This window comes from Schizosaccharomyces osmophilus, chromosome 1 (assembly GCF_027921745.1).
Source record: "Schizosaccharomyces osmophilus chromosome 1, complete sequence".
Classification (NCBI taxonomy): Eukaryota; Fungi; Ascomycota; class Schizosaccharomycetes; order Schizosaccharomycetales; family Schizosaccharomycetaceae; genus Schizosaccharomyces; species Schizosaccharomyces osmophilus.
Window position 1 is genome coordinate 4121422 of NC_079238.1, and position 20312 is coordinate 4141733.

Below are 20312 nucleotides of genomic sequence, written 5' to 3' on the forward strand. Positions count from 1 at the left end.
TTTGAATCTTTTTATTCTTCTTAATCTCTGTTTCTATCGGGAACCCAGCGACGTAACGACACGCACTGGATAGAATAGTGACTGAGAATTAATTTTGACCATTCCCACTGATCCATATTCTTTTGACGTTGCCAAAGGTCATTCAAAATTTCGGGTGCTGGGCAATGAACATAGCATAATACAAGAGTCTTCTTCACTTGACCAACCGTGCGGTTAAGACAATGAAGTTCATGCCATTTGAGGTTCTGTTTTTGAGAATTTCCTACGCAAGGGAGTAACAAAACCGCCAATTCAGCATGACTGAACACGGGGCCTCTCTTATATAGAACTAAAAAAGAGTTAGAAACTTATTGTTACTAAAGAATCAACATACGATAATCCACTGAGAATTTTGTTCCTCCTTTTATTACCCATCCTTGTTGACGAAAGTAATAGTAAGCAGCAAGATCTACCAGGAACGAATTTTCTGGGCGAATGTGAGGGGTGGCATCAAGTTGACTGAAAGAAGTACCCGTGTTTTCGTTCCAAGCTTTAGTGTATTCTGGAGTCTGAGCAGCAATCTCAGCAAAATAGCGAAGCAAGGGAGTAGATGAAATATCTTCCGTCCCAGTGTTAGCAGTTAAAGCTCCTAGAGAAGATAGAAAAAAGGCCTCCGGAAATGTCAATTGCAAATGCTCAAGTTCGGGTACAGAGGTAACTTCAGAAGGATTTTGAGGGGGTGCAAATGAAGAAAAAGGGTCTAGTAGTTCTTTTGGAAGGGCAGCGTCCTCCTTGAGATGATTTGGGATCTCTTCTTTACGTTCAATACATAACTGGCGTTCACGAGCACATTGCTCTCTATATGCTCGTTGCGCTTTGAATCTTTTTCTTTGTAATCTTCTCCTTGCAGTAATTTCTTCGGCCACTAAGTCTTCATCAAACCCCAACAGACCTAGCGATCGCTTTGTACGAACGTGCCATGTAGGCTCACTTCTAGAAAGATTCCCTTTCCCAAAAAATCCGCTCGTCCATAGTCTTCGTATACCTTCTCTATCTGTTACCAGGCAGCTACGAGTACTCGCGTCCACTGAACATTGTACAGGAATTTGTTTAGGAGTTCTGGTGAAAAAGTAATAATAAATATAGGGAACCCATGTGATAGGATTTGTAGGAATTATAGGAGGCAGCGGTCTAGCTAATAAGAATGGAAGAGGATCTTTATAAATTTCATGTGCTTTTGACATGTTATAGATTTTTTAGATTACAAAAGGTGTTGTTGTAATTTGTCCCAGGATACCTAAAGCCTACCATAGATTTTTCGTAAAACTTTTTATTTTCCTTTATTTGAAGACTTTTCAATTAATTCAAATAGTATTTTGTCACAGAATATTTAAAAACAGAGATATGGTCTCCATCAGTTGCGTTGGTATAATGCTCCACTATGCTTGCTTTTATTTTCAGCCAATATCAAAGGACTGAATGAAGCATTCAGAATCTCTTTATTAACAATCTATTATTTGAACTTTGATTATGAATACAGTCTCTGATCTCTAAAATACCTGATTTACCTAGTTTTTCCTTGAATTGAGTGAATGACTATGATAGTTGAATGCACTATTTTCAGTTTTTAACCACATTTTTACAAAACTTATAGTTGAATTCTTTTTTCCTAATATTACGAAACGTTTAATTATTTATTCAAAGCAACCGTGATCGTTATACTTTGTCAGCGCGTTGAGATCGTAAACAGCTTATGAGCGAATCGAAATCGTATTTAAATTTATGATCTTTTGTTTTATAAAAAAGGTTAAAATATGAGGCGGTATCTTGGCTCCGTGATTTCAAATCCTCGGCCTGCACAAGCTCTTGGCATAAATCACCCTCTTATAGTCTTTTGTTTTATTGCTACTAGGACTTTGTCACTAGCTCCTGCTGTATATTGGTGCTTAAAATGTCTACACCTTTTCTTTTTTGGTGATGGTCGTGCATGGCTAGCATTAACATCTGCTCTCTGGACAATTGTATGCAGCACTAAAATTATTTCGCTGATTATAAACTTACAAAGATGATTTAGGTTTCAGGGTACTTATCTTTTGTACTGACTACTGGGTTTTTATTAAAATGGTATGTGTCAATCCGAAAATAGTAGCAATTGGGTTACTATACGGTCATAGAATTTGAGCTAATTCTTAGGCTTATTCATTATTCTATCGCACCCACAATAATACGTTTATTGTCCCTTAATGTTATTAACTTTTCCTTTGTGTCTTTGAGTGTCAATTTTATAACTCATGGCGATAATTCCCTTTTGCTCCCCGCTTGGATTGCCATATCTTGCTTTCAAACAGCTTCTTACATCGTTCAGGATTGGATTACTTCCCCCATTACCCGAACAGCCCCATTTCCGTCTTCATCCTCCGCGGGTAATTCTCTGTCAAACAGACACAGCTTAGATTTTTTGGAAATTACAGTGTTTGCTGTTGTGCCTGTTGGTATTGCAAGTTTTTTCACAATGCTGATGCTTCTGTGGCAGATCTACAACGATCCGATATACTTTTTAGGCTCCTGATGTACATAAGAAATAATTGCTTTAGTTTTGTTAAACCAAAATGCTTTATTTTTTTTGTAATACTTGCCTTTAAGGCTAATACATCTAGTTATAATTTTTTGCAAATAAATTAATAAGCGATTTACAGTGGAAACCAATTCGGAGTGCTTTAAACATTCATTAAAACTCTTATTAAAATAATTGACTCTATATATAAAATAAAAACAAACTGCGTGGGATAAGGCGGTAATATAATATGTTTGTTTACTTTTTGTTTACATCCTAAGGTTCAGAAACCACTCCAACTGAACGATCATAATTCCCTACGCTTCGGAAGAGAAAATGGAAGATAACGTCCTTAAAGATCGAACAGATATAGTAAACATATCCTCGTCTGTTCTTCCAAATGAAGAGTATCGCCCTAGCTCAACTTCAAACTATACGATAAAGAACCAAGCAAGGAGCAAAAGTTCTGTAAATACAGAGTATTTTTCAGACGTTGAATCATTGCAGCAAGAATTATGTGAATCCGACGTTCCTTTTCTTTACATGAACGAAAACTTCAGTACGGCAAGAGATAGGAATAGCAGCAGTACCATCTTGACTGAAAAGCAAAACAAAACAGATAGTGTTGGAGAGAACGAAAAATATTTACTCGATGAAAATCAGCGCTTAAAAGAGGCAAACGAGCGTCTTCAAATGACATTGTTACAAATGGTAAGCAAACCCATTATGTGTGCAGTTTTTTTACAAAAATTAGGCCATCTCAGACACAGTCTCTGAGAAGGAGCAAGAGGAGATGCAAGCCGTCCGAAAGGAGCTAATTCGCGAAGTAATGGGCAGCAGCAAATCACGTCTACATCAGATGGAAATCGAAAACAAAGACTTAAAGAAGTCTATTTCAGAAATGCAGGAGTATATAACGAAAATAGTCGATCGCTGTCTACAGAATGAGTTTGCTCAGCAAATCCTTTCGATAGATGAAGCATGAATTGAGAATCAAACACTGTATCCCTTTTCCAAGACGCCAGGATTATACATTGTGTTTAAACGTTGAGTAACTTAAATGGAGGTGTTGATATTTTTCCCGTACACAAATAAATGACTGAATTCTCATTTTCGGATACACCTTTCATCGTATGTTTACTAACTTTGGAAAAGCACATTGTCAAATCTTCCAGCAAGCTAGAAAGGTTTGGACCGTTCACGACTTTGCAAAGAAAGGTCCCCGATTGTTTCAAGCCACGTAACGAAAATATTAAGGAAGATTGAGCTAAAAACAAAGAATCCATATGATCCTTAACAGTTAATAGTTCACGATTTCGCATAGCCGAATAAGGCTTTCTCGAAATAGAAAATTCAAATCCCTGAACCATTGGAAACGGACGATTTAAATCACTCATTACAACGTCCGCACGTAATTCATTCAGCAGCGATCCTTGTTTTTCCATGGCTGCTTCATGCTCAATAGCCAACTGAAGGTAAGGTACAGAGGAGGGATCACCATACTGTGCAGATGCTTCTCGTAATTTTCTAGCACGTAATCCTGCTTTTACAACTTCTTCTTGAATAGCCATACTTAAGAAATTTCCCTGTATCGTGCTGCAGTTAGCTGGAGACCTTGACGGGATAATATCAACAGAAACGACTCTTCCTTCAGAGCCTATGTATTCCGAAGCAACGTTGTTCCATATTCCTGGAGAAGATCCCTTATCATGTTAATAGCTAAAATAAATATGAAAGAAGACCATACCAAATTAATAACCAGTTGTCCGGGTGCAAATATTTTTTCCTTCTCATTTATCTAAAACAAATTGGTTAGCAATGTCATCAGATCACGCTTAAAAATGCATCGCTGTATTTTTTCCTTTTTTCTTTTCTAAGAAAGAGCAAACCGTCAAATAAATTCACAGGCAACAAAACATCTCACTCAGTAATTTTCGAAAACCTACATGTTTCAGAAAAATAAAATAATCATTTTCCAGGGAAGCTCTATAAGAAGATAAAGATTGTGTTTTCCCTTGTCTTTGCTTTGTTGAGTAGAAAAACTTTTTGTTCAGACTAGTAATAGAAAATCGCCAATCAGTGCTTTTAGTCAAGCAATTTTTCCAGCTATTAACAAAGGTTGTTCTTTGAAAGAGATTCATTTTACTTCGAAAGCATTTTACTTGGTTTCCAGATGTTTTATTATACTCATCGACAAAATTCCACAATGGGTGACTCGCTCTAGTAACTTTTACTCCAGTACAAAGTGCGCTAATAAAAACGGAAACGAACGCAGCTAACTAGGGTTAAAACTTATTTATGCGTATCTTTGAAATTTAATTCAAAGATAGTCGAATTTTGCAATTTATGTTCAAGATCAAAAGTAAAGAAAATAGACCTGTAATTACTGAAATCCTTCCTTTTCGCCCAAGATTTTAGATTATCTACATTGAAAAAATACAGAAGCTTCATAACTAGCTAATTTTTCTCTTCTTGTTTCCTTTGTCTTTTAGTAGAACTTCATTCATCAGTTCGTTTGTTTATTTATTAAAGTACTTACGCTGTACCTCAGTATATACATCTAATGCATTCTCCGCGTCGGTAACCATTCGGGGACGTTGCAAGCAAGTTCACCGAATACGCAACTAAGTGCTTGTGCTAGAGAACGCGCACGTACGCAAAGCCAATATGAAGTTTGGCAAAATTCTTACTTATTTAACGCTTTTTGTGGTTGCGTGTCTTGCAAAACCAGATTTAAACTCTCGTACTGATGACAATGGAATAATCACTATCGCTGGTAGACTTTTTCAGCGAATTGTCACTGGTAAACAAGATCACACTACTGTAGCACTGTTTTCAGTGGATGCTACGACTATGAACTGTGAAATTTGCCGGTATGTCTTTGTTTTTAATTCTCATGCGTTCGTCTTTGCTGATAATTTAGCCTTATTGAGCCCCAATTTAAAGCCTTAGCTTACTCTTACAAGCAGAAGTATGGCCTTGACAGTGGTATCAGATTCGTGTATGCGGACTTTGGTAAAAATAAGAATTTGTTTGAACAGGTACGGGTCTCTATTGCCAAAATGATCCAAGAATTAAGATTGTAACATATTCAGTTCGGTATCGAAAGTGTTCCCAATTTTTGGGTCTTCAAGCCCAACACTATAGTTCCTATTGCAGGAGATTTAAGCAGCGGGTAAGCAAACCGATTAAACGTAAAAATTTGAGCTCTTATTAACACTTGTTTAGTGTTGATGCCGACAAATTGGCTGCCTTGGTCTTGAAAGAAACTGGCAAAGGTGCGCCAATAATTTACCGTCAAGATCCGACTAAGAAATATGCTTCTCTGGTATCAACCGTCTTATGCGGTGCTGCTCTTTTCTTTACCAGAAAAATACTTTTGAAGGTTTTCACCAGCAGAAAAGTGTGGGCTGCTTTTAGTATTATCACTGTCATTACATTGAGTAGTGGATTCATGTTCACTCGTATCCGATTTACTCCTTATAGTCAACGCGGTGAAAATGGCGAAAATCTCTGGTTAGCCGGCTCGCAACAATATCAATTTGGCGCTGAAGTACAGGTTGTTTCATTAATCTGTAAGTATAGCAAGCTTTTGTGGTTGAAGTATATACTAACCTAATTTAGATACCGCTTTAACTATCAGCACCATCTTCCTAACTGTAATTGCACCTAAAGTTCGGGGTGCTAAACGCCAAACCCTCTTTGTCCTTTTCTGGCTTATTGTATTATGGCTTGGTTATAGCTTCCTTGTTGATGTTTTCCAAAGAAAGATGCAGATGTATCCTTTTAAGCTTTTACTTTAGATGTTCACTGTTGGTTTGAGTGAGGAAGGAGATGAAAAAGATTAATCTCATGTTTTATTCTTAACGTACATTTATTAATCAAGACTTGTTTCTTAAAAATGTTTTACATTTATAATCATTAAAGCGAGAAATCATTGCGTATAGCAAAAGAGTTTTGTCGTTAAATAGTTACGGCAGTCGTCTACCTTTTCTTACACGTTTGAAAATACCTTATTAATCGTTTCAAAGGTATACCAAGTTATACTCATGACAGGGATAATTTTCAACAAATTACTGAAGTATCCCCGGAAGAAACCAAACAGGCCTTCCTTGCTGTAGATTTTCACCATTGCATCTGGTATACTTGAGTAATGGTATCCAATGCCAGGTATTCGGTTTACTTGGAATCTTCGCCTAAGAACATCAGCTGGAAATGCAAATGTTTGAGCAACGAATCCACTAAACCCACCGAGAGAAAGTTTTTCTAAGACACTGAGATCTCGTCCCGAAAACATATATTCTTTACACCACTCATATGTAAAAAATACAATAGATACATAAGGCACTACATTAAGTAGCGTCGCCGGAAGACCACTATAAAATGCAGCAATACCTCCTTCATTACGATAAATTGTCCTCAAAGTTGACATGAGATTTAGTGAATGGGTATTGCAACCATCAATCATACTATTTTTGACTAAACCCGCCGTCTGTATTGAAAGTCTTGTCCTAGCAATGTCTAATGGATAAGTGCTAACGACACTAGCAGCTCCTGAGATGGCTCCAAAGATTAATCTTTCATAATTGTTTAGATCATTTCTACATGAGGCCTGTAACGTAAGTTGTTTTAATCCACTGTAAGTCGCAAATTGAACTGCACCGTAGGGAAATGCCCTTAAGCAATTCGTTCCATTTCCACGGAAAAATCCAAGAATGCCTTCCCGTTTCCATATTTTGGAAACTGTCGAAAATATGCTATTATATTCATTATTACTTTGAACTTGGAAGATGATTTTCATCCGTTCCAGAGGACTGGTTACAGTTCTACTAAGAGACGCACCTGTACCGCCAGACAGCACAGATACAAACACGCTTTTTAAAAACCTTGGGGATTCATTAGCCGTAAGTAATGTATGATCTTTTTCCATCACAAGTAACCCAAGTATAGTTTCTCAATCTCATGTACTAAGGCATCGACCCTCACACACCAACCCTACCCTATCATGCAAAACAGTCACAGTTCAATACACAACTTTTGAGTGAGAAATGCTACCTACACCGAGCCAAGATGGTAAGTAAAAAAGATATTGCGCTTAAAATGCATTAATTAGAATAAGTGGCTAATTCATTCTTTAGGGTATCGACATTGAGAGACATCACGTGAGAAAGTCTCAACGCAGCAAGCCTGCCTCTGAGAACGTGTACTTGAAGCTTTTGGTTAAATTATACCGCTTCTTGGCCCGTCGTACTGACTCACGTTTCAACAAAACTATCTTGAAGCGTCTCTTTCAATCCAAGACTAATCGCCCTCCTATCTCTATTTCCAAGATTGCTGCTTTGACTAGCCGCAAGGCTTCTAACCTTGAGGGCAAGACCGTCGTCACTGTTGGTACCGTTACCGACGATGAGCGTATGTTGACTGTTCCCAAACTCTCTGTCGCTGCTCTTCGCTTCACCAAGTCTGCCCGTGCTCGTATCTTGAAGGCAGGCGGTGAAGTCATGACTCTCGACCAACTCGCTCTTCGTGCCCCTACTGGTAGCAACACTGTTCTCCTTCGTGGTAGGAAGCATGCTCGTGAGGCCTACCGTCACTTTGGTTTCGGTCCCCACAAGCACAAGGCTCCTCACGTCCGCTCTGAAGGCCGTAAGTTTGAGGAAGCTCGTGGTCGTAGAAAGTCTCGTGCCTTCAAGGTATAAGCTCGATAGTCTCAAAATCAATGCACCAAAAGGGTTTCTTTATGTAAGTTATTTGCTGTATTAGAAGTATTTTGAATGATAGTAGTTGATGTTGTATGTAAACGAAAAGCATCAGGTGTATGGCAAATAAATGCTAGCTAGGAAAGAGGTTATTTAGCAGACTTCTGTACCGGGGATTCAAGGTAAAAGGCATTCAAATTATTTATTAATATTGTTAACTAAGATCAATTTACGCAACAGTAAACAGAACACTGAAATAACAAAATGCAATTATGAATAAAAAATACAAACCAACAAACTTGCATTTTTTAGTATTTATTCTTTTCTTGTTTATTTCTTCATAAACATCATTAGACACCAATGCCGGTTTAGACTTTCTTTTTCTTAATTAGACATGGAAGGGTACGCGGGTGAAAGTGCGTGTCTGTGGGTCATAATTATATTGGTAAAAGTTTGTGCCGTACGGTTGCGGCTCAATACAATAAACAGTATGGAGAGGCACATTCAAATGTGCAATATCTTCTCGACGGCATCCCAGGAAATACGCGACTATAATTCTTGTGATGACTCTATGTCCAATAACTAGAACATGATGTTTCATGCGTTCTATCTCGACAATAACACTTTGAAGTCGATATATAACGTCCAGGTAACTTTCACCACCAGAACCGGGATATCTGTAATTAAGCTTATCCAACGCTCGAGCTTCGTACTCCTCGGGGTGCATGTTCTCTATCTGCTCATATGTAAGCTGATCGCAAATACCCGAACAAATTTCGTTTAGCATTCGCATAGCTTTGATATCATATTGTTCATCGTCAAAATATGCAGCAGTTTCCATGCTCCTTTTCATCATTGAAGTCCACACGCTGAAAGGCTTAATAATCTTTTCTTCATCTTCTGGATCCAATTCAATAGGAGTCCTTGCTTCAGTTGGAGACTGATTATTATAGTCGGGTTGATATTGTTTTTTTTGATACAAGTTACCGCCATTTAAAAGATTGGATTCCCTCGTAATATCATAAAACAATCGATCTTGGAATTCCGCACGCTTTGTTTCGATAAACATTGCAAGATCTTCTCCGTATTGCTTTCCAAGATTGGTTAATGAAGCATTACCTCCTATACGGCCCATGGTGTTATCCACGGACTCTCCATGACGAGTTACCCAAATCTGTCTAGGCGAAAGGTTGAAATTAAGCAAGAAGAAAACTGCCTGACCGGCAAGAAATCCCCGAATATTAAAGGCGACTACCTTTTTGCCTACATTAATGACCTTAATGTAGCGTAAATTCAAATCCTCCTCGAATTTTCCAAGCGGTTCGTACTTTTGTTCGTACAATCGAACACGCTCCTGAAAGTCTCTAAGTGACTTCTCAGGATCCATATTTTTATAATCGGGACCAAAGAGTTTCATTCTCATGTTGGCAGCAATTAACTGCTCATCATTGCAAACAGACTCGATGAAAAGGGTGGTTACGTAGGGAACATTCTTTAAGTGCTCGACGACAGCCTTCCTTCGGATAGCAGTGCTATTGGTGGCGTCGAAGATGCCAACGACACCATTCTCATTTTCAAACCAGTCGAGCAAAGCAGTTAGTGTATTCATCGCCATGTCCTCTCGAAGTTTTGAAGTTTCAGGATTGGAGGGATCAAAAAAAGAAGCATCGTCAGGTCCACGAGAAGCTTGTTTTCTTCTGAAGTTTCCGACGTTGAACGCTTTACAGTTATACTGAAGCCAATTATAGTATCGAACCAATTTGTTGACGATATACGATTTGCCTCGAGCCGGAAGACCGACCATAATAATTACTAGTTTTTCCTCTGGCGCAGTGCCCTCACCCTCGGAATTTGGATTCGAATACACACTGGAGGTTTGTCCCGGAATACTCATTGTGGAGCCTTTTCGTTTCATACTTTGGGCAAGCAGAAGGGGAGATGGTGGAGCACTATCGCTGGGTGGATGAAAACTGGGAACATGATGGAGTGAAGCAGGCCGGTACTCTGTGCGTAAAGAAGAGACTTGCTTTGGCAATGCAAAGTACCCTTCCGAGGCCATTCGTTTAGGCGTATGGGGCGAGTTTAAGTGAAATGGAACAGGAGACGAATCAGAAGAATGTAACGAAGATGCATCGGGAGTTGTGGAAGCGGATGGATGGGTAGGGGTAGTATTTTGCGATTTTATGGAGGATTCTGCATCCTGGGAAGAGGCATCTTGGTTGGAGACAAGGCCATTTTCTGTGAAACGAGAGGGTAGTCTTGGACCTTGAAAATCCTTCAGGTTGTGTAAAGTATGACTGAGTATAGGGGAAGATGGTGGAGACTCGTGTAAGGTAGGAGAACTGACTGGAGATTGAACAAGTTGATCCTCCTTGAAAAAGCTTGAGTCCCGTTCGCTGTTTGGCGCTGACATAGTCTACAAGAAAAGAATTAAAGACAAAAATCGGTACGGATATGTAAACAAACACCAGAATCCTGACAAAGCAACACTCACTGAGTGGATCGCAACGATTCACTCAAAAAAAATAAAAAACGAGAACAGGGTCAAAATCAAAATCAAAATCAAGATCAAGATCAAGACGAGAAAGAAGAAAAAAAAAAAAAAAAAATCTCAAAAGATACTACTGACTCAAGTGTTTTGAATACGAATTCCAAGAGATGGACAAAAATCTATTCAAAATGAAGCAAAAACAAAACAAAAAAGGAAGAGGATGAAATTGCTTGCGATTCTCTCAAGTGTCATGAAACAGAATGCTCCTTTCCTTGAATCGATCAGGGAATTCCGTAAAGAATTCAAAGCAATTCCAATACACGAAAAGAGAAGAGCTTGACGCAAACGAACAATTTCTATAAACAGCTTGTTTCTTACTTGGTATGTTGGTTGTTGATGAAGGACACAAATCTTACGTTGACATACCAAAAAAGACTTGAAGTAACAACAGGGAACAAACCTTTACACGATGAAAATGTCAACTCGGTGGTGGTTGAACAAAAAAATAAAAAAAACACAAATGGCTATTTAAAAAAGACAATTTGAAGAAAAGAATTTTTGGTTTAAAATGGAAAATGAATTTTCATGCTGCAAAGAAGAAAAGAAAAAACGATTTGTAATCAAGAAGCGAGAAACGTTAAATTACTTTATTTTGCTTTAACGAAGTAGCCACTGTTATATAAAGAATGAAGTTTCAATGGTAGCGCTGTGAAGAATGGACTTGACTGCAAAGGTTCGAATAGGCAAGATCATAATAAGCGACTTTATAGGAGCCCAGAAGTGATTCTTTTAGGAATTATCAGCCTCAGCATCGTCACACATAAGAATGCAACATTCGGTTCGTTTGAAATGTGCAATGACAACACTTTTAGCACAGTTCGTTTATTGATAGTCTTGTCTCATGAGTGAGACACACTGACACAAACCTTTCACTGTTTCTCACTCGCTTTCACTGTCTCATACAATCCGTGCCACCTTCAGATGTGATAATTTACATAAGGATAGCAGAAGAAATCGCTATGTAAAATAACGAATGAGTGTGCGCTTCCTTAACCTTGGCTTCGAAAAGTTTAGACTCCACCAAACAGATTTGATGTTGGAAGAGATGGCGGATAGTGGTTGGCTTAACGGTTTCTAAGCGGAATGATTTGGCGTTTGAGGAGAATCGGCTTTTATTGAGCGGATCAGGTCCGAACGAGTTCATAAGAAGCCATTGCAATGATTTCAGAAGCTACTCTTTCCTACTCACAACATACACTCAAACAGACTTTGCTTCATACTCCCAATTCTTTTCGCAATTATTAAAGGTCTGATTTAATTTGATTCTAATTCTTTGAAATATCCATCTGCTTTCAAACATGTCTCTAGCTGACCAGCAAGAAACGCACGCTTTCAATCAAAGCATCTACTCAGCTCTCTTCCGTGGTGGACTCGTTGGTTCTGCGCTTGGTACTCTTGGATGTATCGTCGGAAGTAGATACTCTCCTGGTTTCCGCCGCCTCTCGTTCCCTCGTAAATCTTGGCTCGTCATCGGCGCTGGTTCTGCTGTCAGTGTTATTTACGCCGATAAGGCGACTTTGAAATTCGACACCAATCGTTTCAGCAAAATTAAGGAAGTGGACGACTCTACAAAACATCTCCCTTGGAAGTATAGGGCTTTGTACTATTACAATGAACACAAGTGGCCCATCATCTTGGGTACATGGGCAAGCACCCTTGGCTTAAGTATGTACGCTGCATCTCGCAATCGCTACGATACCCTCCCTCAGAAACTTGTTCAGGCAAGAATGTATGCCCAAGGCGTTACCGTGCTCGTCCTTTTGGGAAGTGTTTATCTGACCGCCGTTGCCAGTCGCTTGGAACCTCCCGCGCAAGCAAAACTCGTTACCGACCCTACCGACCCCTCAAAGCTAATGTCTGTCGAGACAAGCTCCAAAGAACGCTATCCTGGTGAATATCAATGGCAAGTCTTGGTTGCCAAGGAAGAAGAGCGTCTTCGTCATTTAAATCTTCCCCTTCGTACCGGCCAGTCATCGTCTTCTTCATCCAACGATTCTGACTCTTCCGACAAACTCTCGCAATAAAGTTTCCTCTCTCCTCTCTCCAGTTTCTTTTCTATTTGAGATGAATTTCCCGTCGTTCTGTAAGGCTTTCCTTTGGTTGGGATTCATTTTTCCTTGATATTTCCCTCTTTAAAATGATTTTTTCCAGTTCGCCTCTCCTCCATCACCTCTTTCTACGTTATTTTTGTTGATCCTATTCTTGTAAGTTTATGGATTTTTACGCCTTATCCTTGTGTTACTTGTAAGGGAAAAATCACCTAAAAATTATGTTTTTGTTTGTCGTTCTTTCGATTCTAGTTATAATACTAATAATAATTTCCGTTTGTTCTCTCCTTACGTATACAGTCAAAACCGCTTTCGTTTCCTTACCAGGGACCTACCAGTAAATACGTAAATAAATTATGAATTACTATATGAACAAAATGAATGAATAGAAAGGATGTGTACATAGAGAGAATCCAATTTTCCGCATTACCAATACACATCCCAATTCTCCGAGACTGTAAATATTTCCCTCCAATGCAGAATGGAACGTTGTAAAAAGCGAAAGTAAGGTCCTGACTCTTTCTCTTTCATTATCAACAACGAAGCTATATCGTTGGACTGAAGGAAGGATGGCCCCATGCAAATGACCAGGTTTTGAGAATTCATCAAATTTTCGTCTTGATGCTCGTCTATTTCAGATAAAAGAGAGAATATGTATTTAGCAGCCTTTTGGGAATTCTCATCCATATTTTCTTCAACAAATTCCCGTAGAAGCACGAGGGACTCCTTTGTTTCTTCAAGATATTGATCTTGGGCCTTCGACAGGTCTTCAATGAACGTATTGGAAAACAGAGGTATGCTTGTTGAGCGAAAAATGTGCTTGATCAATGCGCAGGCAGAAAAGGCTCCAAAGCTTTCTAGATCCACGGTGCACTGATTCTCGTATAATTCAATGAGAATATCCAAGTGCTTTTTCGAACATGATCGGCGAAACAACCCTTGCACGTCTAAAGAATTCCGGACGACTCGGCACGCATCAATCAACGCATCTGGAGGACGAGACCAATTTTGAATTGGGGTATGGAAGGAAGAATTGTTCAAAGAAGATTCTTGCTGAACGCTCGCATTTGAAAAAATTCGTGGCTCGACTGTACGATCAAATTCATATACCATAACTGGAAGCTTTAACTGTCGGAGCGGAAGATGCTTAGCGAGATGAGAGAGTGAGGAGCTATAATGAAATTTTTGGTAAAACTTTGGGCTTACAAAACTCAGGAGCGTACGGATAGCCATACGAGACAACCAATCCGAGTGGACCACATGCACAGCCTTGGCGTGCTTGTGTAGATAATAATCCATTTTCAAGTATGCCTTTGCGCAAAAATTCAGGTAAGGAAGGATATTGCTTTCATGAGAAAAAAAGACGGCTGTGTATTTTTCGTCGGCAAAAACGAGTTCATGTGCTCTATTATACATTCTTTGTATAATGTCTGTATCTCCCGAATCCAAAAGCGGCTTCAAATATGCAGTTACAACCACCAGGATCTTGTCGTCTATACATGAGTCAGAATTGCGTTCCCATACCAATTGAGACTTTGGGAAAACAAGAATCTCGCAATTACAACCATGGAGTCATTAAAAAGTTCCATACGAAAATTGTCTTGTGGATCCTAGTTTTGTTCAACCATCCATCTTTACTTACGTTCATTGTCGACCCCCGAGACAAAGCAGAAACGTTTCAAGTCATCTTCCATTCCAACGAGTTTCAAATTTCCTTATTGAAGTGCTTCTCTACAACCTCAAAGACCTTCGCTAGTCAAGTAGATTCGTTTGCTGAGGAAGTTCGGTATTTTATCCTCATAGAACAGGTATCAACCAGGAAGTAGCACTAGCAATGCTACTAGTGTTTGAAGAACGGCCCCGTTAGGATAGCTTACCCAGAATCCCACATAGTCCCTGTGTGGTGGGTTTACAGTCTCTCGTGAGGGACACTTGGAGAGTGGGGGGACCAACCCCCAAAATGGTAGGATGGATGGCTGGTTAAGTATGCATAAGAGACCCAAAAAGGAATGCCATGCTAAGCAGCTGGAGAAAGCATAAATCACCCAAATGAGTTTCTTTGTTGGTACATGGGAACTAATTTATTTAAGCAAAATGAATTTCGTTGAGTAGCCTAGTTTTTTCTTCCATGCCTGCAGTATCCCTATCTCAATTGCCCAGCCGGTTCTCTTGGTCAAGTGCCTCGTCTCTTTCGACGGAAGACGAATCTGTAGATATTAGTACATTGAGCTTTAATGAATTTGAATCTTCTATCCAGAAAATCCTGGGACATACCTTGAAGACGTCAGCGCCCTCGTCCACTTCGATACCTTCATGCGATCTGAGTATTCCCTCAAGCAATTTGAGTGATCGTTTTAGCTTTGATACTTCTAGCACTACTACAAAAATAAGCGTTCAGAGTCCGGGTAAATTGAGTGATCGTTCATCAACTTGTCCAACATCTTCAGTATCAAAACATCCTATATCTCAGAGGGCCAATTCGAAATATGCAAAGAGCTCAAAGCTAAAGAAAAAAAATGATACACTTGGAATGGTATCTTCCAAGACGAATTCTTTCAACTCGAATGTTTCGTTCCTCTGGTTTCATCCAAGAGTGCAGTTTTTTCTTCATCATTTTGCTACCCTTGGTCGTCCTTCCTCCGCTTCCTATTCTTCTACACCTTCGGTATACGGAAATTGGAACACCTGCGCCATTTGCTAATTCAAACACCTTAAAGAAGTTGCCGAGTTCAACAACCTAAGGTTCATCCTTTTCTTTTCAATTATGCATCTTTCTTTCATGTTCTCTTCACGTTCTCATCTTGCATACACCCTTTGATTCCCTTATGTTTTTCGTTTCAGTCTCCTTTTTCTCTTTAGACTTTTGCATATATATAGTAATGTTAAAATTCTCTGTTAATTAAAAATCTGCATTAAAATAAATCTAAGAGAAGTTATGAAAAGTAAAGTCGTAATCTTATAAAAAGAAAAAGGAATTTCTACTTTTTCTTTATGTTTGTTTAACATTAGAAGTCTTACTTCTATACTCTCTTTCCCAAATCAAGAAAGAGCATACACAAAAAAAGGACAAAACAAAAAAAGGGAACAATTATACCAAAAGTCCAAAGATTATGCTTTTCGGGAAAGTATGAAGGAAGGCGATTTGCCATGCTTCTGTAGGCTTCTAAAGTACTGGAGAGGTTTCATATCAGCAGAAATCGGATGCTCTTTGCCATCATAACTCAGCAAGAGTTCATAGCTTACCCAAGTACTGGGATCAATGCGATACTTCTGCAAGGTGGACGTTAACACTTCATGGTAAGAGGAGTTTACAGTCATTTTTGGAACCTTTTTGCTTTCAGTGGTACTCAGAGGAGCGTGATCATTTACTTCCAAATCAAAACTTCCTGCCACAGTTGGAGAAGACTGTGAGGGCTGAAAGATTGAACTGTTCTCGGAGCAAGTATCTGAGTTGATCAATTTAGTTTCTTTAAAGTTCAACGCAAGCTTTCTCAAAAGAGGAAGAAACTCGGAATTCAGTGAATTTATTGTTTTTACGAGCTTAGCATTTTCTGCTTCCAAATAGTCGATTCTCTTTTCTAAAGCCAACAGTGATAACTTCACTCGCTCCTGAGTATTCATCTCCTCATGATTATCAATTTGTTGTATGGGAGGCGGACTTTCTTTGGCTTGTTCTTTATGACTTTCTTTCAAATCATGGATAGCTGACAAAATATCCAGACGATGGCCTATACTCAAAACTCCCATATCGCGTAGATCATTCGAGTTTACCAAGACAAGAGTTTTTCCCAAAATACAGTTTTCTAGTAATTTCATTAGTATATTGACCTTCCGTGTACGTTTCCATGAAAAGTAAATGTGAAGCAAGCAAGTGTGTTTTAAAACGTATATAACCTTTTATAATTTTTTTCGAATATATTAAAACAAAGAAGATTGCAATGCAATCAAAAAGAACTATCAAGAATTCCATGCTTCCTCACTGTTTTTGACCATTATAGCATACCTTGGAAAATAGATTTGTATGGAAATCCCAACTGCTCAATCCAAGAGCATACAGCTTCATTATTCCAGTCCCAATAGTATCCTTCTGCCATCAGTTTCAAATGGTTTATGCACAAAGGTTAATGATGCCAGCAAAAATCGTCTTTTCCCAGATCTCCCTTTTCATAAAGGTCCAAACAAAGAAAGAAAACAAGATGAAGAAACAGTACGAGATACGACAATAAAGATCAAATATTCAAATTTCTCATTACTAGATGAGTTGTAGAAACCCCAATATGTCATGTTTCCTGTCAGAAACCTCGATAAGAATCGACCTTGTTGTTTTTCATCCTTGTGGCCCAATGTAAATAAACATTACGTCGCTGAAATTTCATAAATAAGAAATAACTAATGTAACTACTATTTTTACGTACAATAAGTTTCTAATTCTCTATTTCTTTGTGAAAAAGGATGGCTTCTCTGATTTCAAGCTATGTATGCTTTCATGCTGACCGAAGAAGCGCGTTTCAGTAGTATTTGACTTTGAAGACCATTCTTGCAGAAAAGAAGGTCAAAAAGCCTTTCTTTAACCAAAATAGCCTTCCCCTTGGTATTTTTTCCAGTCTTTTTTTGTTTCCGTTCTACTAATTCTAATTGTATATTTTGTCTTAAATTTTTATTTATATGGGCTAAATAGCGTATGGTGATACCATTTCCTAAACAGTATACGAATGTTTAACGAGTCACAAAAAAACAAGTTTTCAAAGGAATTTCTTTTTTGCCTTTTTTTCTTGGATTCTTTGAAAATATTTAAGTTTTGAATAGAAAAACTGAACATCTTTTCCAAAAAGGAGATACATCGTGTAGTAAGAGAATTCGTGTTTTGCGTACACTTTGGGCCTTGACTTTTACCACCACCAAATCCTTGCAAAATCAAAAAAGTCCCCAAAACACAGCCATTAGGCTTTTGGTCAGATAATTTAGCAAGAGTGTTTTGAATATAAGGGACGAAATGGCTTCTTTTGGTGAATTGTCCTTATTGGGCGAGGTTTCTGTTTCCTCGACCGTAGACAAAAAGAATGGATATTGTTCTAGCGGTACTGTGGCTTTAGAAAATGGACAGGAATCATCATCATTTGTAGCAGTACAAATTGAAAAGCATGGGATTGAAATCTACAATCTCAAGGAAGAACGCCTGTTTGCGTCTTGCCCATTGCCCGAAAAAACCATTTTCTCCTGTAAGCCCATGTACCTCCATGAGGGAAATTCACATTACATTTGGGCCTGTACATCATCTGCGCGAAGCAGGGGAGAATGGAAGTTGTTAAGCTGGAAGTATGATGAACTTAAAGAGCATGGAGAGGTACGGTCTCGGGATTTATCAAATAAGCCCATATTTTCTATACACTTCATTGCATCTTCTGGACAGCTAGTACTGGTCTTTACTAATGGAGAAATTTCTTTTCTTGATCCAGAGGATGATATGATTCAGCCTGCCACCTCCATTCAAGGGTCGGCTAGTTTGGTTCAAACAGGCAGCGTATCCAAGCAAGTTGAACAGAAAACTGAGGGAACCCCGACTACAGGTAATAACTCTGCAGTCGAGGACGGAATTAGTCAAAGTCAACCTGGTGAAGGTTTGCTACCTTCCGTCAATTCTTCGGCTACCACTACAAATATCTATCTCCTTTATGCACTTAGTATTGAGAAGATACAACAGTTTTATGTAAGTGTCTTCTCAACGTCAGAGAAACGATTACTTTATACAAAGCCAATTGAGTTAGGTTCTTCTACTCCTCCTATCCATGTTTTGCTTGCAAAAGACTGTGATAACATATTTGGGTTTTTTCCTGACAATATTTTCGTTTATGCTTCCAATGAATCCAGCGGTTCGTATCAGCGTGTAAAATCCTTTCAATTAGAAAATATGCCGGCTTTATCTAATGTGGATATAATCTTTGATAAATTTTGTCTCGTACAAACAAAAAGTCAAGTTTCTATATGGGATTTAACATATGGTACTATTCAAGACGTATTTAACACAGACAATGATACCGCATTCATAACAGTGACCATAAACGGGAATCCCTCTAGGAAAAGCAGTTCGAAGATAAACTCAACTGTATCTGGAAATATCATCTTATTACAAAAAAAGGCGATTGCATCAGTTCCATTTACAATGCCGGCAGTCATGTCTCTTGCAGACGCGATTGGAAAGAGAAAAGCGAAAATAGGTAGAATTTTGACAAAGCCCGAAACTATAGCTGATGGTGCTCTTACAAAGTCAAAAAGCAGCGTTACTTTGTGCGAACAATTATTAAAGAATGTGCAACTGCAAGATAACTCCTTACGAAATGAGTTGCATCAACTTCAAACATATGTGCAAAACCGAGACGGTGAATCTTTTGATGCCAAGTTCTTGAAGTTTGTTGAAGGATTTCAAACACAAAACTCAACCAACCGAAAGTTATTAAAAACAAACAGCGTCCTTCCTATTCCGTTCGTCCATGCTATAGAAAGTATTCTCTTTTCTTCTAACGAAGAGCAAGACTTAGATCTCTTGTGCCCGGCTAAGGCTACTCTAAATTACCTTTTGAGAAATCGTTTGTTCACTTCTTCTATTCTGAGGCTTAATCCTTCAAGATCTCTTTTTAATTGCATTTATAAATTCCAAAAAGAGTCGGCACTCTTATTGTTGGAGCGAACTCTTGATCTTCCTGCGTTCGAGGTTGGCTGTGCTATAAAAAAGGCTTTGTCTAGCATGAAGACAAAACTTTTAAAAATTGGTCTCCTAAGACTTTCTCAGTTTGATAGCGCAGAAGCTCAAGAAGCATTGCTGCTCACCTTAGCTCAAGAAGATTTTGATTTACTATTCAAGTTAATTTGTGCTTCCATTACCGGTAAGAAAACGTCGGTTCCTTTGAATCTCGATATGGAGATCCTTATTTATATTGCTTCTACCGTGTTGGACGCTATGGGTGTTGGTGGTATTGCTGCTAGTACTGAGAATCAAAGTACCGCTCAAGACTTATATTCTGGCTTACAGTCGAAAATTACCTCACTCACTGCAATGTCTCTTGTTCTCCCTGCTGTTTCTGAGCTCATAAAGCACAGGAAGAAGGATGTGGCCGAAAACACTTTTGTTCACCCCAACCCTCAACCAAAGGCTGTTATTGATGATAAAGCTGACTTAGCAACCCTTTTGAGAAAGGATGGTTTGGCTGAACAAAGAAAGAACAAGAGTCAAAGAGCTCGTGGTAAAGAGCTTGATATGACTATAGGAAGATATACTATTGAGCGCCTAGAAATCTAACTAGCAATCTAGTAAAAAAAAATTTTGCAGTGTTTAATAATTAGGGTGTATTATGGAATAAAATTTTTTTTGTTTAATGGGAGAAAATATCGTGGCTGGAAGTAAAGTTATACTAGCTATTCGATGCGCTTCTGTTAGCTTTTATTATAACTTTAGAGAATGGGGTCATTGCTCGGGCTGATTATTC

General features: G+C 38.6%; 13 protein-coding genes across 13 annotated transcripts; 7 read left to right on the plus strand and 6 right to left on the minus strand.

Annotated features, from left to right (window-relative positions):
• Nucleotides 1–20: 20 nt before the first annotated feature.
• Nucleotides 21–1223, minus strand: sen2 (tRNA-splicing endonuclease catalytic subunit Sen2; the record flags this gene model as incomplete). Its single annotated transcript, XM_056180670.1, has 2 exons — nucleotides 21–328; nucleotides 374–1223. 2 exons carry the CDS (start codon nucleotides 1221–1223, stop codon nucleotides 21–23), a joined length of 1158 nt encoding a protein of 385 aa, XP_056037095.1.
• A 570-nt stretch (nucleotides 1224–1793) lies between these two features.
• eos1 (N-glycosylation protein Eos1) lies at nucleotides 1794–2548 on the plus strand (the record flags this gene model as incomplete). Its single annotated transcript, XM_056180671.1, has 3 exons — nucleotides 1794–2000; nucleotides 2054–2103; nucleotides 2173–2548. The coding sequence occupies 3 exons, from the start codon at nucleotides 1794–1796 to the stop codon at nucleotides 2546–2548; spliced, it is 633 nt and encodes a 210-aa protein (XP_056037094.1).
• A 321-nt stretch (nucleotides 2549–2869) lies between these two features.
• Nucleotides 2870–3518, plus strand: SOMG_01879 (Schizosaccharomyces specific protein, expressed during meiotic cell cycle; the record flags this gene model as incomplete). The annotated part of the gene is made up of 2 exons (XM_056180672.1): nucleotides 2870–3244; nucleotides 3288–3518. 2 exons carry the CDS (start codon nucleotides 2870–2872, stop codon nucleotides 3516–3518), a joined length of 606 nt encoding a protein of 201 aa, XP_056037093.1.
• A 55-nt stretch (nucleotides 3519–3573) lies between these two features.
• Nucleotides 3574–4674, minus strand: mrm202 (mitochondrial 2' O-ribose methyltransferase Mrm2-like; the record flags this gene model as incomplete). The annotated part of the gene is made up of 3 exons (XM_056180673.1): nucleotides 3574–4236; nucleotides 4281–4331; nucleotides 4480–4674. 3 exons carry the CDS (start codon nucleotides 4672–4674, stop codon nucleotides 3574–3576), a joined length of 909 nt encoding a protein of 302 aa, XP_056037269.1.
• Nucleotides 4675–5200: 526 nt separating this feature from the next.
• On the plus strand, nucleotides 5201–6336 carry ost3 (oligosaccharyltransferase gamma subunit Ost3; the record flags this gene model as incomplete). The annotated part of the gene is made up of 5 exons (XM_056180674.1): nucleotides 5201–5406; nucleotides 5457–5574; nucleotides 5629–5708; nucleotides 5762–6108; nucleotides 6158–6336. The coding sequence occupies 5 exons, from the start codon at nucleotides 5201–5203 to the stop codon at nucleotides 6334–6336; spliced, it is 930 nt and encodes a 309-aa protein (XP_056037270.1).
• A 160-nt stretch (nucleotides 6337–6496) lies between these two features.
• mrx21 (mitochondrial carrier, 3'-phosphoadenosine 5'-phosphosulfate/ 5'-adenylyl sulfate Mrx21) lies at nucleotides 6497–7463 on the minus strand (the record flags this gene model as incomplete). Its single annotated transcript, XM_056180675.1, has 2 exons — nucleotides 6497–6517; nucleotides 6546–7463. 2 exons carry the CDS (start codon nucleotides 7461–7463, stop codon nucleotides 6497–6499), a joined length of 939 nt encoding a protein of 312 aa, XP_056037267.1.
• Nucleotides 7464–7603: 140 nt separating this feature from the next.
• Nucleotides 7604–8232, plus strand: rpl1802 (60S ribosomal protein L18; the record flags this gene model as incomplete). Its single annotated transcript, XM_056180676.1, has 2 exons — nucleotides 7604–7606; nucleotides 7672–8232. The coding sequence occupies 2 exons, from the start codon at nucleotides 7604–7606 to the stop codon at nucleotides 8230–8232; spliced, it is 564 nt and encodes a 187-aa protein (XP_056037268.1).
• Nucleotides 8233–8620: 388 nt separating this feature from the next.
• SOMG_01884 (6-phosphofructo-2-kinase/fructose-2,6-bisphosphate 2-phosphatase) lies at nucleotides 8621–10645 on the minus strand (the record flags this gene model as incomplete). Its single annotated transcript, XM_056180677.1, has 1 exon — nucleotides 8621–10645. One exon carries the CDS (start codon nucleotides 10643–10645, stop codon nucleotides 8621–8623), a length of 2025 nt encoding a protein of 674 aa, XP_056037273.1.
• A 1436-nt stretch (nucleotides 10646–12081) lies between these two features.
• On the plus strand, nucleotides 12082–12807 carry rcf2 (cytochrome c oxidase assembly protein Rcf2; the record flags this gene model as incomplete). Its single annotated transcript, XM_056180678.1, has 1 exon — nucleotides 12082–12807. One exon carries the CDS (start codon nucleotides 12082–12084, stop codon nucleotides 12805–12807), a length of 726 nt encoding a protein of 241 aa, XP_056037274.1.
• Nucleotides 12808–13257: 450 nt separating this feature from the next.
• rga10 (Rho-type GTPase activating protein, with CRAL-TRIO_domain Rga10) lies at nucleotides 13258–14525 on the minus strand (the record flags this gene model as incomplete). The annotated part of the gene is made up of 2 exons (XM_056180679.1): nucleotides 13258–14324; nucleotides 14474–14525. 2 exons carry the CDS (start codon nucleotides 14523–14525, stop codon nucleotides 13258–13260), a joined length of 1119 nt encoding a protein of 372 aa, XP_056037271.1.
• A 434-nt stretch (nucleotides 14526–14959) lies between these two features.
• SOMG_01887 (uncharacterized protein) lies at nucleotides 14960–15532 on the plus strand (the record flags this gene model as incomplete). The annotated part of the gene is made up of 1 exon (XM_056180680.1): nucleotides 14960–15532. One exon carries the CDS (start codon nucleotides 14960–14962, stop codon nucleotides 15530–15532), a length of 573 nt encoding a protein of 190 aa, XP_056037272.1.
• Nucleotides 15533–15939: 407 nt separating this feature from the next.
• ste4 (MAPK cascade adaptor protein Ste4) lies at nucleotides 15940–16925 on the minus strand (the record flags this gene model as incomplete). Its single annotated transcript, XM_056180681.1, has 2 exons — nucleotides 15940–16634; nucleotides 16835–16925. 2 exons carry the CDS (start codon nucleotides 16923–16925, stop codon nucleotides 15940–15942), a joined length of 786 nt encoding a protein of 261 aa, XP_056037276.1.
• An 899-nt stretch (nucleotides 16926–17824) lies between these two features.
• On the plus strand, nucleotides 17825–20125 carry utp8 (t-UTP complex subunit Utp8; the record flags this gene model as incomplete). Its single annotated transcript, XM_056180682.1, has 1 exon — nucleotides 17825–20125. One exon carries the CDS (start codon nucleotides 17825–17827, stop codon nucleotides 20123–20125), a length of 2301 nt encoding a protein of 766 aa, XP_056037277.1.
• Nucleotides 20126–20312: the final 187 nt, after the last annotated feature.